We start from the raw sequence: 18240 nt of genomic DNA, 5'->3' as shown, positions 1-18240 counted from the left end.
TGGATCGACCTGCTCTGCCGTCCATCCATGCCAAGACCTCATCCCTCCATCACAGATGAGGGCAATGAAAAAAACAAAACGTGAAAGAATATTGAAAAAAGTAGAATAGATGGCAGGTCCTGCATAAAACTGATCCAGCATAGGAGTAATGACAATAAAGTGAGAAAAATGGAAAGAGAGAATATAACAATGGATTAGGGATGTGCATTATTATTTATTTTCAAAATCAACTGGTCGTTGGGTTGTCTGTATGACTTATCGACTAGTTGGTCTTAAAAAAAACTGTTCACCCAAAACTTTGGGTGATCCAATTCACAAAACAGATCTGGGCTGGTATTCCAGAAGCAATAAGTAAAACGTTAGTTATACGTAATTTTTATTTAAAATGTATGGCACGTTTAACCCTTTAAGCCCTTTAAGTGTTTTTAAAGATTTCCTATTTCAGTGGCATGCCCAAAATCAAAAGCTTATAATAAAAAATAATAATTTTTTGGTATCACTTTAAAGAAAACTTTACAAAAAAATTTAATGATAGAGATTATGAAAAATTATGAGACTCTCAGCCTAAGAAATTGCTGGAAAACAAATTACAAACAAACTTTTTTTTTCTTATTTTTCTGATTTGACATTATATGTCTCAGTGTGTAAATAAGGTAGCTCCTAAAAACTGATTTTGTTTTGTTCCAAATCCTGTCAACTGTAACTGAGTAAAATGTTGTGTTGATACGACAAAGCAATCAAAAGCCTCTCAAAACAAATAAAACATAATAATTGTACATAAGAACTAATTGCACATGCAAATACAACAATGACTAAAGGTGTGCTCTCTCTCCAAAGCATGCAGGCATGTGTAACTAGATTTCATTCAGTTCCATTCTGTGTCATTTGAGCCATCATTGAGTCTGTGTCATGTACTTGGCACCATATCCTGGTGTCCATGTATAATTAGAGTGAACAATCCTCTCTGCTCATATTTGGATGACTTTCATTTCTGGTTGCAGCGATCCGAATCCTAATACGATTGGTTTAGCGTTCCATGACGCTGGACAACGTACTACATCATTTCCAATGAAGTCATCTGATCCAGGAAAGCTAATGTGTTTTTAGCCAGATAGCACATTATGTGCTGTGTGCACATTAAATTTTGTGTGGATTATCTAATGATCTATGCATCTGATTACCTTGTGTGTGGGCTCGTTTTAACGTGAATCCCCTCCTCTAAGTAATGTATGTGATATTTTATGTTCTGTTTATTTTGAAGTTGTAAGCAAAAATGTGGCTTATAAGCAACACGTTTACATGTAACATTTATGTCAAGGACATGTACTTAGCTATTACTCATAATATTTTTGTCTAAGTAAAACAAAGGCTGGTTGTATTCTACTCTTTGAGAGCTTTTCAACAACATGATATGATACATGGCTATTTGATCAGTTTGATGTTTTTACCAATTAAAATAATATGAACAGTGAAAAATTTATAATACATTATCAGAACAGATCACTTCCGTTTTGTCTGAAATTTTCAAAGCACTTGTTCAGTTTTGGTCATAATGCCTACATGCATTGTAAAGTACAGCTTCTAAGCTTTAAAACAGTACCTATTTTGTGTTTGTCAAGACTGTATTATATTTTGATAAAAAAAAAAAAAAAAAAAGGAAAAAAAAAAAAAATTCTCTGTGGGCACACCGGGCTTAAAGGGTTAAAGCATTGTTATCCAAGTAGCACTTAGAAAGTTCATAAATTAATGGGAACCTTGGAACACTCGTAAATCAACTATATGCAACTTAAATGCATCTTTGTTGCATATTTGACAGTTTATCACAGACAAAGGGACATTTAATAAACTATACTTATATATTTTGATAATTGGAAAGCCATTGGACACTATTTCCAAGGATGAAAAAAAAGTGGTAGGATAGAAAAATGTAAAAAAACAAAAAACATATAATTTAAAACAACCAAACTGCTCAGTTCTTGAGTTTGACTAACTGACTCAATGATCAAGAGGGGAAGATTGTCAGTGAATAATAACTAATAGTGAATAATAACTAACACAAAGCTATCCTACGGTGAAATCATTATGACCACTAGATCAGCAGCGACAGATTCTAGCAAACCTTGATGACAGCATTAATATCTGAATTAAAATTCATTAAAATAAAATTACAATTATTTGTACTTGTAGGTAGCTTTGCATTATGATACAGCAAAGTGATATCTATATCAAGCCTGATATGTATAAAATGTGTTGTAGTTTACAGACAGGGTTGGGAGGGTTACTTTTGAAATGTATTCCACTACAGATTACAGAATACATGCTGTAAAATTTAATTTGTAACATATTTCGTTAGATTACTCAAGGTCAGTAACGTATTCTAAATACTTTGGATTACTTCTTCAGCACTGGTCGATTTTTTCACTTGTTTTGACTATAAAAACTCTGCCAGTACAGTAAGACAAAATACACATGTTAAAAATACATTCTCTGAAAAACCTAAATATCTTATGCAGTGATGTTTCTAAAACAAGATAAATCAAATTGATCTTGTTTTAAGGATTTTTAGATATTTTTACAGGAAAACAATACAAAAATTATCAAGAATAAGGTTTTTGCCTTAATATCAAAGGTCTTACTAGAAAAATATTAATTATTATTCAATGTGAATTTTCTTGATAAAAAAAAAATATGAATGTGCCTGTAAAATGGCTAGAAACAGCATTGACAATTTACACAAGGTTTATTTCTATTTCTTCTGCTCCAAACTCACTTCAAACTTACTTCTCTGTCTGCTCGTATGAATGTAACACATCATAAGAAAGTGTTTCACCGCTGTTCAAACACTCTTTGGATCACATTATTTATATGTATAAATGTTTTCCATCTGAAAGGACTAAATATTAAATGAAACAAATGACAATAAAATGCAAAGTAATCTCTTCAGTAATCAAAATACTTTTTGAAATGTAATTGTATTCTAATTACCAATGATTTAAATTGTAACTGTAGTGGAATACAGTTACTTATATTTTGTATTTTAAATACGTAATCCAGTTACATGTATTCCGTTACTCCCCAACCCTCTTTACAGAGCATACAAGTAAACAAAAAAGAAAGAAACATAGGACAAAGATAAATTGAAAACAATACTTGAGTAATGAGAGAAAGTAAAAGGAAGGCAAATGAAAGAGAGAAATTGATCATACACAGTAAACTCAGTGGTGCTCCTTTTGTCTCAGTAAGAAATGCCTACGCCATCTGGACAGATTAGTTCGGGCCGTCCCAAAAGACCCAGATTAAAGCTAACATGCTTTATTTAGTCTCAAACTCCTGGTTTTAGATCAATGCCAGACTGGATTAAGCAGAAATTTGTCATGTGACATGACTAGAGACTCCCTATTACAAACACAGCTGGGTAACTTTGTTAATATTCCATTCAATTTCACAATATCAGGTTAAGGGAAGGCAAAATTCTATAGCACTATTCAGATGGTATTAGTTTTCTAAATGGCATTTGAGCTGTAATTATAAATGAGGACGTCTGTGATTTCATGTCGTGATTTGATTGACAAGATCGGGATTTCTGTAGTTTTTACGAAGGTTGAAGTGTCTATTGTCTGGATATGGGAGTTATGGTAGGTTGTGTGCTGTGGATTCATGCATCACAAAACCAAATGTAATAAATAAGACTTGTGTCATTAATTATATTATTGTAACATGTACATGATTATGGAAAGACATTACTTGATATGATGTTGCTACTATATTAGCTATTCTGAGAAGTTTCCGGGATCTGGTTCTCCTTATTATTTTAATTGCATTTTCACATGGAATGGGATGCCAGCAGTACTTGAACAGTTTTATTACACAGAAAGTTGTCAAAAAGGTCTAAATCCATAATAAATGTGCACCAGGCAGCACAACAAGAATTTAGCTTTAGTTACAGTATTCGTTGAAGGTTAAGATAAACTGAGGAGAATAATATACCACAATCACAGAACACCAGGGTTGCTGAAAAACAGTACTTCATTTTCTTATATTTTCTCTTATTTTGACAGGTTGTGTGAAAAAAATAAATAAAAATAAAAATAAATAATCTATTCACATAGGATTCAGGCAAATTAAAATCGCAAAGCACTTCTGTTAAACACAAATTGAGCTAACCTTTTCAAGGAAAACTAGTCCCATCTGTATAGGGTTTTTGTGTCTATTTAGAGTGATTTCTATTTCAGGTTTTTACTGGATTGATGAAAGGTTGGCATTTTGTGCAAATTGCGTAAGCATAATTTTTTATGCCCACTTAAACCACCAGTAAAATTAGACCCTATACACGATTTTTTTCAAGCAAGATGTACTCTTGCACAGGCAAAAATTACATTAAGTTAAAGAAAAAATTCATAAAAAAATTACAATTCTGACATCATTTATTCACACTCATGTTGTTCCAAACCCACATGACTTTTTTTCTTCTGTTATACACAAAAAGTTATTTTATTTTTTAATATCCTGGCCACTTTGTCCATATGAGTACAGTTCCAAAATGACAAAAAAAAGCACCATAAATGTTTCATAAAAATGGTCCATATGACTTGTGTGTTATATTCCAAGTCTTTTGAAGACATAAAATCATTTTCTGTGACAAAAAGACCAAAATATAAGTCGTTATTCAAAGAAATTCTTGTCATCCACTGTAGATCTCAAATAAAATATAGAGCAATTAGATGCATCTCAGGTTTGACGACAATGAAATTTGCTCATGAGACAAGCAAGAACCAAAGAAGTCATTGAAGTCAAATTTGAAGCAATACGTCTAATGGACCCATAGATATTCTTCAAAAATTCACCCTTTTTGTTCCACAAAGAAAAGAAAAAAAAGAAAAAAGGAAAAAATATCCTATGGGTTTGAAATTACATGAGGGTGGGTAAATAATGACTAAATTTAAATTCTCCTTTAAAAAATTAACCCAGCATGCCATATTCTGACATAGTGAGGGAAGGGGCATATTTCAAAACAATGTTATGCTGTTTTAACCTCTGGAATTGGAAAATAATGATTTTTTACAGCAGCACACTGACTAAGTTCGTGCCTCTGGTGAAATTCAGCCAAATACTTTAATTCAACCTCTTAAGATCTGACAGAAGAGTGGGATAGGTGAAAAAAACTGCTTAGAAATCTAATTATAACACTGCTTGTGTTTTTACTCATGGCCACAGATTCTCCCTTTAATCCAAGCAGCATTTTTACGCTTCTTTTATGATGGAACATTTTAAGGGACCCTGGATTCCCACAAATTTACTCTTAAAATATTATTTGTGTGTGTGTGTGTGTGTGTGTGTGTGTGTGTGTGTGTGTTACAGCTGTGCAAAAGTATAAACATACACTGGAACTGCTGCAATATTAATATTTTAGTATGCTGTTGCTTACACAGTTTGCTTGGTAGCCTGAGTACTAGAGTTTCTAGGGGTATCCCAGAAAACCTAGAAATTGAAAGATGAAAAGGAAATCCTTGATTGCTTTGGAATTAAATCTCATTCAACAATGATTTTCAGTACGTTTCAGTAAAAAAATACATTTAATTAATTAAAATGTATTCAGCTATGGAGAAATTACCCAAAAAAGAAAAACACTTTAATTATTCATTTTAATGTTTAATACAGGCAAGGTACATGCTGCTATGCAAATGACCTGTTTATATGGGTGTTTCATTTATGTGCTTCCATGCCGAGTTGCACAACAGTGCTGGGCTTAATCTTTCAAGTTTACAGACCTCCAACAAACTGCATTTAATGTGTAAAATTACACCTGTCAGTGCAGAGCACAGTTCATTAACGCTATTTCCAGATCTGCAGAGAAATGCGATTTAGGGCATGATGACACACAAAGACTGCAAATCCACACTTAATTACAAGCAGCATGTTTTTTTCTTCTGCATCCAACAGTTTTCTGTTTTGCAGATTCATTTGAGTATGCAAATTAGATTCGGAAATGGACAAAACAACTTTTAGGCCCTCTTGGATCACTGATTCAATGTTCTAATGCTAATAGGAAAGGAATGGAGATATGTTGTTAACTATTTCCTGTCAGTCAAGATTAATATGCAAAGACAGGCATAGTGTAAAAGTTAAAATGCTGTTTTAGGCCAGTTAAGTGTTGAAATAGCCCAAACACTCTCAGTTGTGACGTTTAAGTGTCAGCTGGATATATTTCTGTGACAACTTTTAACAACTTCAAAGAGATTTCCAAACCACGCTGTTAAGACCATCACATGGTATTAAAATTTTTCCTTTAATATCTCTGTTGATGTCCAGTCCTTGTTATCATAATCTGAATATTACTATTTGAGGAGTTTAGGAAAATCTCGAGGCAAACTTGTGTCTTTTAGTTGAACACTTATTGAAAACACTATACTGTACAATGCCCCCAAAGAGTATTTGGAGACTTTTGCACACTTAACTATGGATATTCCACCATTCCATTAACATTTAATGTGTAATTTGTCTTAATTTAGAACAATATGTATACAGTATATACTCTTTTTTTTAATTTGAACTTCTCTTTGTGAAATGTTTTGCTCGAAATGTGTGATTGTGCTATAATTCTTTAAAATAAATGCCACTTGGTCTGATATTTTGTTATATAATGCAATGACATTCAGATATTTTTAAGTGTGTCTTAATTATCCAAATACTTTTTGGACCCCACTGTATATGTGCATACAGTTTATATTAATCACCTTTGCCCTAAACAACACAAAGGCTTAACTTTGACTACACTAAATATTTTAGCAAACCATCGTTTACACCTTCCATACAGGAATACAAAATGTCTCCAAATACCATAAGTTTATTAGAAGGCAAAGATCCATTTCAAAACACCACTTAGATATGCCATTTGACACTCCTGAGACCAACAGCAATTTATGAAGCACTCAAATCATAGAACACTGCATACGTATACAGCATTGTAAACCCTAAAGTTAACATTACTGTAAATATCAAGTTATCTTAAGTATTACTTGAAATGTGAGGTTTTGAGATCATAACTCTAATATTTAAGTTCATTCTATATAACTTATAACCTAACATTCTATCAAACTGAATTACATAAGCTTTGGAGACACCATTACTCAATTCAACTGAGGGAATGAGTTTACTCAATCAAATGAGTAGAGTCAACTTATTAATGTTTTCTGTGAGTATGTGAAGTTACAGGCCATTCTTAGTTCAAAGAAATGTGAGAAAACTGACCTCTGTCCATAGCTGGAATCCTTACGGCGACAATGCAAGGTCACAACCCTATGACCTTCTGTTCTTACATCTTGACTAACCATCCAGAGCGTGGGGTTACTGGGTCGGGCACCAAGGAATGCTACGCCATCTTTTAACTTCACCCTGCATTGTAGAGAAAAACAAAGAAAAAAGAGAATGTTACTGCACTGGAGTCTTTACATCACAGAAGCACAGAAGAATCAGAAAGGTAACAAATAACGTGTTAAATTTCCAAAAGTAGTTTTGACATTACCAGGGTTGGGAGGGTTAATTTTTAAAAAGTATTCCACTACAAATGACAGAATACATGCTGTAAAATGTAATTTGTAACGTATTCTGTTAGATTACTCAATGTCAGTAACGTAATATAAATACTTTGCATTACTTTTTCAGCACTGGCAGATTTTTAGCTTTTTACATTCTCTGAAAAAAAAAAAAAAGCCTAAATATCTCATGCAGTTTTGCTACTCAAGTAAATATATCATGTTTTAAGGATTTTTAGATATATTTTTACAGCCAAACAATATTTAAATTCTCATTAAGAATAACATTTTTGCAGTACATCTTTGCCCTAATATCAAAAGTCTTACTAGAGAAAAAAACGTTTTGCTCCAACGTGAATTTATGTCATAGAATACATTATAAAATATAATCGAGTCTGGTAAGAGATGCATGTAAAGGCAAGAAATAGCATTTTATCTAAGCATATAGTTAAATGTTCACATGACAATTTACACATGGTTAACTATTTTTGCTGCTTCAAACTTCAAAGCCCCACAGAGTGTACACAACGTCATGCTTTTTCTGATCATACGTGGATTCTGTTCCTAGAATGAGGTAGAAAATACAGTATATTATTTGTAGCTTTCTATGTGATGTTAAAGGCTACATTAGTTAGCATTTCCTGTAAAAATACCCTAACTGCATAAGAAATGTGGACAAGGCATGTAATCATGTATTTATTGGATTTATGTTTCATCTGTCAAAGAGTTTCTAACTGTTTTTTGTTAAGCTGAAGAAACATTGTGTAGCTCCCCAATTAAACTATCAGGGGAAAGTTCCTTTTACAATTTAAATTGTAACTGTAGTGGAATACAGTTACTAATATTTTGTATTTGAAATACGTAATCCCGTTACATGTATTCCGTTACTCCCCAACCCTGGACATTACTGAGTATTTGATTGGTTGAATTCTGATTAAGCCTAATGTTCATGATGGCTATTCTGCCACAAAACACAGTAACTACACTTTTGTAACTACACACAGGTTTGGGCTTTGTGCAGGCCTGTCAAGTTCTTCTACACCTGACTAGTGTACCTCGTTTAAAAAAATAAAAAAATAACAAATCCAAGTTAAAACCCTCCACTTCCCATTTACATAGCATTCCCTCATGCCAGTAGATTAACATAATAACTCACTACTTGAATGTCAACTCCACAGTCCACTCTCCACAGGACCTATCGCTCTCTCATATCATTCTGACCATTACACTAAATGAGAGACTTATATTGAGTTGATTGAGTCCTGCAAATGTTTAAGTACCTTAGTCTCTCTATCTCTCTTGTCTATGGCCTACACTTGACCTACTGGATAACAATTCACATGGAGCTACCCATCTCACCAGGCAACCGGGCTTTCATTTTTGCTACAGTAGCTCAAGAGCTTTCATAGTTAAGTAGAGCCCAGTGGCAGGTTTCGTACCCACAACTTATGTTCTGGATAATGCAGTTTAGATCTATACAGAGCTAATATACAGACTGGGGCATTTAATCTTACATGAGTTCTCTTATATCTCTTATATCTTAATATATATTGTGGCATCTTTGCCTTTGTATCACTTTTTTAATAAACAACTTCACGGATCTTAAAGGTGCAATATGTAATATTTTTCATGTAATATTTGCCTTTTTTTTTGCCAATGTGTGAACGGCTTTTAACACAACTTAAAAAACGAGCCCTTCCCGGACTTCCTAAGTTGCCTATTAAAGCCTGTAGACTGATTTTCATGCGAAGAAAGCGGGAAAATCCAAAGGATGTGACGTTTATGCGTGCTCCCGAGAGCCTTGCTTCAGTGCTTCTCTTCCACTATTCAACAGTCAACACTAGGTAACGTTATCTTAGAGATGGAATCCAGCAAACGTCCGGCTCCCAGCACAACACCGACTCCTACACAAACTCAGAGTAAGCCAAAAAAAAAAAAAAAAAAAAAAACATTTATCTACTGAATCCCGTCTGGCTAAGCGGGAACGTGATTGTGGTCGAGCGAAAACCTGGAGGGACCTTCGTTCGGTTTTGGGGATCAAAACTGACCCTGAATTGGTGTTCTTCTTATTGGACAGGTAACCTTACATAACTGCAATATAGTGTCATAAGGATTGATCTGTGTAATTTTAGCTAACTTGATCTTGCCTGCTAACGCTGACGAATTGCATGCTACCTTGCTTTGGAACTTTCAAATAATTTCAACGATCTTCTCTTTATACTAAAAGTCAGGTTAATGTCAATGTTAATCTGTAATTATTCAGCATGGTAAACTACAATAATACATAAAATGAATACTAGACAATGTTCAAGATAATGCAAAAAGCTCCATTCATTAGTGTAACGTAACTTGGTTATACAGAAAATATATACAATCTATTATTATAAAACAATAGAGCATCAATATATCAAAATGACAGTTGTGATGGAATCACATCAATACTGAATTGTTTCAACATATTTATAATGTACAGTCTATTTTATAAACAGCTACTGTCATCATCCACCAGATTTAGCTAACAGCTACTGATAAAGCTGGCTAGCTAGCTAACGCCGACATAGGCTATCGGATAAATGCAGTCAATGTATCATGCAAAGAAAAGTGATTACTTCAAACTCAGTCTCACATAGTCAGACCTATATCCACACTTTGTTTTAGCCCTGTTCCAGCACTGGAGTATATAATATACAATCTCAAAGTTTGTAGTAAAACAATCATACAGTTGCAATCAAAATTATTCCCCCTGACCAGCAATACATTCTGGTGATATGAATTAAAACACATCAACTAAAACCTCAGTAAACAGTCAAAGTTTTTAATACACATTTGTGTGATTTTGAGAACAAAGAGTTCAGTTTACCCAAATTTTAAAATAAAAAATAACTAATTCTCTCCACAAATGCCATGTAAAAATATTCAACCCCCAAAGTCAATCATTTGTGGAGCATCCTTTAACCTTAATAACAGCAATTAAATGTTTCAGGTAAGTCTTCTCAGGCTTCAGACACCTCTCTATTAGAATTTTTACACATTTCTCATGAGCAAAAGCATCCAGATCATTGACATTCTTTGGTTTCTGTGCTGCCACTGCTTCCTTGAAATCCCAAGGAAGGTAGGTTTGTAATGGGATTTTAATGATGGATTGAAAGGGCCATTTAAGGACATTCCACGACCTATCCCTGAACCAGAGTTTGGACAACTTGGATGTATCCTTGGTGTTATTGTCTTGCTGGAAAGTCCAGTGATCACAGAGCTTCAATTTACACACTGAAGGCATCACATTTTTCATGCCAAAATGGCCTGATACCTGAAAGAATCCATGGTGTCAGTCACATAGTAAGGATAGCCATTTCCTGCAGCTGCAAAACACCCCCATAACAGGACTGACCCACCTCCATGCTTGACTGTGGGGATGGTGTCATTCTTGTCATCACATTGTCATCTTGCTCCAGACATACTGCTGACCCGTGGGTCAAAACTCATTTTCAGTTTAGTGTCATATGTCTGTAAAACCTTCTTCCAGGACTCCACAGGTCTTTACTAATTACTTCTTGAATATTCAAGTCAACATTTGGTGAAGTTTTGCTTGGTGAATGAATGGTGCTGCCAACTTAGTCTATTGGAAATTGAAGTGCCTTGGAAATGTACTTTTAGCCATGATCTTTCTTGTGTAATGAAATAATCTCCTCTATTAGCTTTTGAAACAAATTATTTTTAATTGAATTTTTTGCATGGAAATACATTTTTGCTTCAGTTTATGGAGTGTGCGCGCGAGCACGAGCCACAGGTAGCTGGCTGCAGTTCAGTTAACGGCCACAGGTGTCATTAATAAGAAGGGTTTCTGAATCTTACATAATGCACCTTTAAGTGTTTTTCTTAATTGTTGTGACTTGCAGTACACTGCAGTGTATATATGTCTTTGTATTCAAAATGCCTTTGTGTACCAAATGCGTGGTGGTACCTCCAAAAAAATCATTATTGCTATTTTTAATATTCGTTAACAGCTGTCTGTTGTTAACAGTACTAGTATCTAATAATGGGTCAGACAGAAGATGGGTTCCCTCACTCACTCTACATTGTGTCGATGTAGTGACACTAGGGGTCACCCTTAGGAGCCCCAAACAGCCCTGTGGCAGACGAGTTCGCGGAGAAACTCAATGCCGGCCCAGTACATGTGCTAGTAGGCCCTGTACCGGGGTAGGTGCTGCACATGCGCTGGTTGCCTGTCTGTAACCCTGTGTGATGTATCTTCTGCGAGACGGTTTCCCCGTTGGTAAACCCGCGTCTTCCTTGGGCAGAGTCCCCTCTGCCACCAGTCGCCATTGTTTGTAGAGATCCGTCCTCTCTGGGTAGGACCTACCATGGGGACTTCTCCACATGCGACACTGCTGACAAAACTAGGTAAGACCATGTGATGTATTTCCACACATTACCTCCCCTTCAGGCAGGGTGTGGTCTCCGCGGTGTCTTCCCCTTGGGAGTGACACCCCCCTGGCGCGGACACTTATGGCCCCCAGTTGATCGATCTCTGCTCTTTTTTGGGGAGAAAAAAGAAGAGAAGAGGCCACGGCTGAGGTAGCGTGTCCCCATTTTTGGGCAGTCGACTTGTCCCCGAGGTGCAGGGGACCGTACGACACTCATAGGAGTGTTGGGGGAGGTTACGTGGCGGCCAGGTGCGCTGGCTACGAGGCACGCAATGGTCTACTCATCTCGCACCGCCAGTCTACGTAACACAGTTCAGCTAGTTGTGGCGTTTCGTATAGGGACCCCTAGTGTCACTACATCAACACAACTTTCGTAACCTCTGTTCCCTGATGGAGGGAACAAGACATTGTGTCCCTCCTGCCACAACATTGAACTACCCGCTGAAATGACTGGGACCTTGTCTCGGCTCCTCAGCATAAAACCTGAATGAGTGGTTGCGAGCCAGCTCATTTTATACCCGTATGTCCGGGGGAGTGGCATGCAAATTCCACTTGCCAATTCCCATTGGCCTTTTCTCAAAGATCAGAGGTGTTTGGGGCTCCCAAGGCTGACCCCTAGTGTCACTACATTGACACAACGTCTCGTTCCCTCCATCAGGGTACGGAGGTTACACAAGTAACCAGGACGGTACAGTGATATAAATACAGGTGGAATGATGTGCATTAAGAATAATAGTTTTGGATGCTTATATTAAAAATAATATAAAAGAAAATACTGGCTCACTGTCTTTTCTTTATTTAAATTATTGCAATACTTTGTTATGTAATCCTTGCAATAAAAATAGCAGTGTGGTTCTGCAAATCCTTTGTCTAAAACATTGCATGTAACAAATCTTTTTAAGGGATTTTACAACGAGCTTAGTCCAAACGAACTTGCCGAACTTTGCTGCTACTTTAATGCCATGAGAATATACAGGGACAATGATATACATATTAAATAATGCACATTAAGGCAAAACACCATAAGCAGACTTTCAAAAACAGGGTTTATGTTTGCAGTACCAAGTGTTCATGAACTGCAACTATTTATTTTTAAGTATATAATTTTTGCAGTGTGTATCAGCTCCATGTAAAATGTCGGTGTTTGCCAGTTGATTAGCACCACCAACATGCTGGATTGAGCAAAAATCTCTTATCTCATTAGTCAGTCAGTTTTCAATGCCATCCAAAGAAAAAGAAAAAAATCGGAACACTCTCCGTAAAAAAAAAACCTTCGGATTGTCTGAGGACGATTTGTCAGTCTTGGTATGAATAGCAGAATCGGAATCCATTGTTACTGACAAAAGCTTGTTCGGAACAAACATTCATACTGAAAAAAACAGGTTTGGTGTGAACAGGCCTTAAAAAAGAAAGTCATAGGGGTTTAGGGACTACAATTTAGAATTTAGATTAGAATTTTTATTTTTAGATGAACTATTCCTTTGTACTGGTGTACTGCGGGTTGTTAGTGAATAAGATCTACACAACAGTGCAACTGTTTACTAAATTTGCCCCTCAGATTTCACATTGGATAGCATAGTTAAGATGTTAGATCCTGTTGTGACAAAGCGACTATGCACTCCTAATGCCTTCAACTCAAAATTGCCAACATAGCATGAATTCACATCTAAATTTGGCATGCAGCTCTAAGAGTTAGATTGACTGTAGCAAAAAAATAAATAAAATAAAAGTAAAAAATAGGATCCAATATCGTGCACTCAGCAAAAAACGCACAAAGGAATAATAGTCTTAACAGAAAGAGCGACAAGGGAGAGATGCGTAGAATTTGGGCCAATTCATCCAGACACACTAGTGTGTCATCAGTAATGAAAAAGAGAAGTGGATCTGAGCTTGAATAGATTCCATTCTCTCCACCCTCTGAACTGCTCAAGGCCAAGAGAAGTAACAGAGGTAGCACATAACAGAGGTACACAGCAGACCACAGACCGGTAATAGGATGACAAATGGCATACAATCCGCAAATCAAAAGGCTCGGTTGGGGGTGGGACTACATTAGCATCTGACAGGGGGCCAGAATTGACCCAAGGGGGATAACAGATGGAGAGACACCTGAAATGAGCGAGGTCTAGTTAGGCCACACATTCCTCATTACTAGTCTCCTCTGATCTATAGAGACCAGCCCTCTAATTCATAATTGGTTTCACTATTGGATGTCAATGTACATTTGTTCAAGCACAGAGTGGTTCATTAAATCTGTTAGAGCTGGTCTGTGAACAGATGTGGTCAGATGGAGAATAATGAGCTGAAGGATGGAACAGCAGGACTGAGAACAGTTGAACATTACTATTGTACATTGTAGTATAAAGAGAAGGGTTATAGCCACGTACATGTATGTCTTGTTATAATTAGCTAACATTTATCTTTAATCTCCAGTCTCAATGGACTAGGACCAGGGGCATAGGAGGGATAGGAAAAGTGTGCGTTGGAGGAGAACTCGGGGGACCATATTATAAAATAACAAATAATTCTAAAGAAAGTCAATTAAATGCTTATATGGTAAATTGATATAATGTGACATTTCTCTTTAAAATCGGTATACATTTGCAATGTACAAAACGACAGTAATTTTACACACACACAAATTTTAGTTTTTATTATTTATTTATTTTTTATTTATTTAATTTTTTTAAACAAAACAAAACAATACAAAACATATATAGTAGACCTTAATTGCTATGGCTACACAGAAAGTCTAAAATAGTCTATGGGAAATCCTACTGTTCCAGACATCTATATTGTATAGAACTTTTCTAACATTTTTGTGAAAATAAAAGATTTTAACATGATGAAAAAGACTTCAATAAGTTTAACATGCAGCTGCGAGTGATTTAATCATCATGAAAAGTATGCTAATAAGTCTGTCCACTGCAATGAGCTGTGATAAACTATCATGTTTCATATTATCAGTAGAAAAATCCCACACTTTCGTTATGAATTTAGTTCAGAATCATGAACAGAGTGTCAGAAAATGTGCAGGGGACAAAAAAAAAAAAAAAAAAAAAAAAAAAATGTGTTTTCTTTTTTTAAATGTCCCCCACGTCTTCTACACTCTTGACCAGGGCACAAGACAACTGTCCCTTTAAAGGGTGGCAGATTGTGGTGCCACAGTAGATCAACTCATTATTAGTGTAATACATAATGCACCTTTGGCTAAACCGAAGTCTGCAGCTGATGCTCTTTGGATACTCCATAACTCCTTAAGAAACTGTCTGCAGCTGACATATTATCAGGATAGAAAAACCGACAATTACAGAACTGTACAATATAACAGAAATTAATATCAAAGTCAAATTAAATTGTAAACTAACTAGCACAATATGCTGATCACATTTCCATGGCTTATTTGGTAATGTTAAATAAATGGGGGCTATGATGGGCAACCTATTTCAGAAGAGCTTAATCCTGCTCATGGAGAGCTGTCTTGGCTTTAGTTTAGGTGTGTTCGACTTGAACTGTGCTCTCGACTTACAGATTTATTTATTTTTAATTTATTGGTTTATTTGTATGGGGACAGTACAAAAACATAATTTCAGCACAAAAACTAAAAAAGATGCATTGTACATTAAGATTATAGCACATGCTAATTTGCATCTCAGGTCCTTAGATAGGCTTTTTTCATAAAAACTACACAAATCAAGCAATATAATCAAATCATTTAAAAAATATTAAAACATGGCTAAATAAATACTAAGGTTGCTCCCAACCCTGGTGAAATATAGTATAAAAAATTAGACCAAAAATTCATTAAGAATTAAAAATATGTACAGCTCTGGTTTCTTTTAAACCAGGGCTTAACCAATATTATGAATGATTTTATGTCTGTTACTGATTTTATTTCAGATGGTAGCATGTTCCAGAGTTGGGAACCCTTCACAGAAAAGGCCCTTTGCCCCTGAGTTGTTCTGCAATAGTCAACGCTACAGTTACCATTCACTGTGCACCTTGTTGTTCTACTACCATCCTGTCTATTTAGAAATTTACATAATACCTGTGGGGCCTTATTGTGGATACATTTAAACACTAATTTAGGACAAATTTATTAAAAAAATAGTACAACTAAGAAAATTATGCTTTTAAAATATTTCAATGATGCACTTGATTTGGTTTATTGTCCATAATTGTTAAAGCCTGATTGTAAAGTGACATTATACGATTTACTGTGGATTCACTTGTTTGAGTCCAAACTGTAATGCAATATTAAATATGAGACTAAATCACTGCATGCATAAAGAGCTGAGCTGCCTGCTTTGAAATGCACTGTCTAATATATTTGAAACAAAGTTAATCTTTATCTTTTTTGAAAGTTTCTTTATGTGTCTATCAAATGTGAGTTGAGAATCTAAAATAATACCTAAGAACTTGAACTCTTTTACCTCTTCTATTTCTTTATTTATTATCTTAATTTTCAATGTTTTTGTTTTCTATTAGAGAAACATAGAAACTGTTTTTCTGATGTTCAAAGAGAGGTGGTTATTTTGGAGCCACAGAGATATCTCCTCCAAGTTTGCATTTAAAGTATCAGCTGCTTTTGCTGGTGTCTTAGCTGATGTGTAAAAGATGGTGTCGTCAGCATAAAGCTGACACTTAATATCTGGGCAGCAACTTGGCAAATCATTCATAAATAAACTAAAAAGCAATGGACCTAAAATTGAACCTTGGGGTATTCCTAGTTTATTGTTAATAAAAGATTATTTTTCCTGCTCAATTATCACACATTGCTCTCTTTTATGTAGGTAAGAGGCAAACCACTCAAATGTTTGTTTACTAAAATCAAAAGCAGTTAATTTAGACAAAAGAATATCATAGTTAACAGTGTCAAATGCCTTTTTTTAGTAATCATAGCTTTTTTTTTCTTTTTTTTAATTTTTTTTTTTTAATTTACTGGGAATTTGCTTTCCCTAATTAATAAAAGTATTTAGTGAGATAATGAAGCTATATTTCTTATTAAAATTACTATCCAATTTGTAAATGTATTTTGCAGTAGATTTTGATAGTTTCTTTATGTTTTCACTTATTTTGTTTTCATCAGTTTCCATAATAAAAAAAGGGTTTGTTAATTCTACTTCTCTCTTGTCTTTTGACAATGTTAGTGTAAAATTTTGAGCCAATTCTTCTGCTGATCATATAAAATATGTATTAAATTTGTGCGCAGTAATGGCTTTGTCAATAACAATCTCTCCCTTTATTTGCAGCTCTTTGATTCTCTGATGATTATGGGTTTTATTTGTTAATTTATTCAGTTGTTTCCATAAAATTTAGCTTTGTCCATTATCATCCTCTATAAGTGGATACTTTTGAATTACGCAGTTCTTGTACTACTACAGTTCTTGTAAGACTTTTATAAATTAAGTTAAGCTGTACATAATTTACAAGATAATGCAATGTATTTTAAAGCAATGTCTCATTTTTTTCATAAGATTACAGATATCACTATTTAGCCATGGTAATGATTTCCTTTTTCTGGAGCATTTCCAAAGTGTATAGCGTTTATCAACCAATTTAGTCGCTATTTCAGTTAAAGAATTGCTATAAGAATTCCTATCATTTATTCACAAGACATTACCCCATTCAGCATTAGTCATTTCTGTTTCAAACTATGTTCATTTAAGCCTAGACACTCAAGTGTAGTATTTAATTAAATTTCCTTACAATAAAATATATCTCTTATGTAAATGAATACCCTGCCCAATGATCTATCTTTTCTAAAACAAACATACCCAGGAATATCTATCATACTCATCAAAGAATTTCATTGAAGCCATGTTTCACTTAAACAGATATAATCTAAGTTCGATTCAGTTAACAATACATGAATTTGATCTAACTTTGGGAGTAAACTCAGAATATTTAAGTGTCCACCTTGAATTCCTCTTGGTTTTGATTTAGTATCCCACACTACTTTTGCATTATTAACAGTTTGAAAGAACAAGTGTTTTAGCATCGCTGGACTTCTGACCATCACTGACCTCAGTGCACGGTGTGTTTCAGTAGTCCTTTGAGGCCCTGCCCATGCACCCTTCTTCCTTTGCTGACTTTGCCCGACCAAACCCGCATGTCCTTCACCAACCACACCACATGCGTCTGGACCGGCATGTCTGCTATACCACACGTGAGAATCTCCACAACCTTTGCTGGAATGTGCACACAGAACCGACTGCATCTCCAACACTTCTCCTACAAAGAGACATCACGGATCCAGGCCTTCACTAGCACCAAACACCACC

The 18240-nt window shown here is 35.1% G+C and overlaps 1 protein-coding gene across 1 annotated transcript in view; it reads right to left on the bottom strand.

The window, feature by feature from the left end:
* LOC127415087 (transmembrane protein 132C-like) overlaps positions 1-18240 on the bottom strand; it is a 428532-nt gene that overhangs the window by 188365 nt on the left and 221927 nt on the right. Inside the window, exon 3 of the mRNA XM_051653633.1 lies at positions 7249-7392. Coding sequence (XP_051509593.1) covers positions 7249-7392 — 144 coding nt within the window. The remainder of the gene's footprint in view (positions 1-7248; positions 7393-18240) is intronic.

The sequence above is a fragment of the Myxocyprinus asiaticus genome, chromosome 24 (genome assembly GCF_019703515.2).
Source record: "Myxocyprinus asiaticus isolate MX2 ecotype Aquarium Trade chromosome 24, UBuf_Myxa_2, whole genome shotgun sequence".
In the NCBI taxonomy this organism is placed as follows: Eukaryota; Metazoa; Chordata; class Actinopteri; order Cypriniformes; family Catostomidae; genus Myxocyprinus; species Myxocyprinus asiaticus.
The sequence above is the reverse complement of the archived record's forward strand: the minus strand, read 5'-3'. Positions and strand labels throughout refer to the sequence as shown.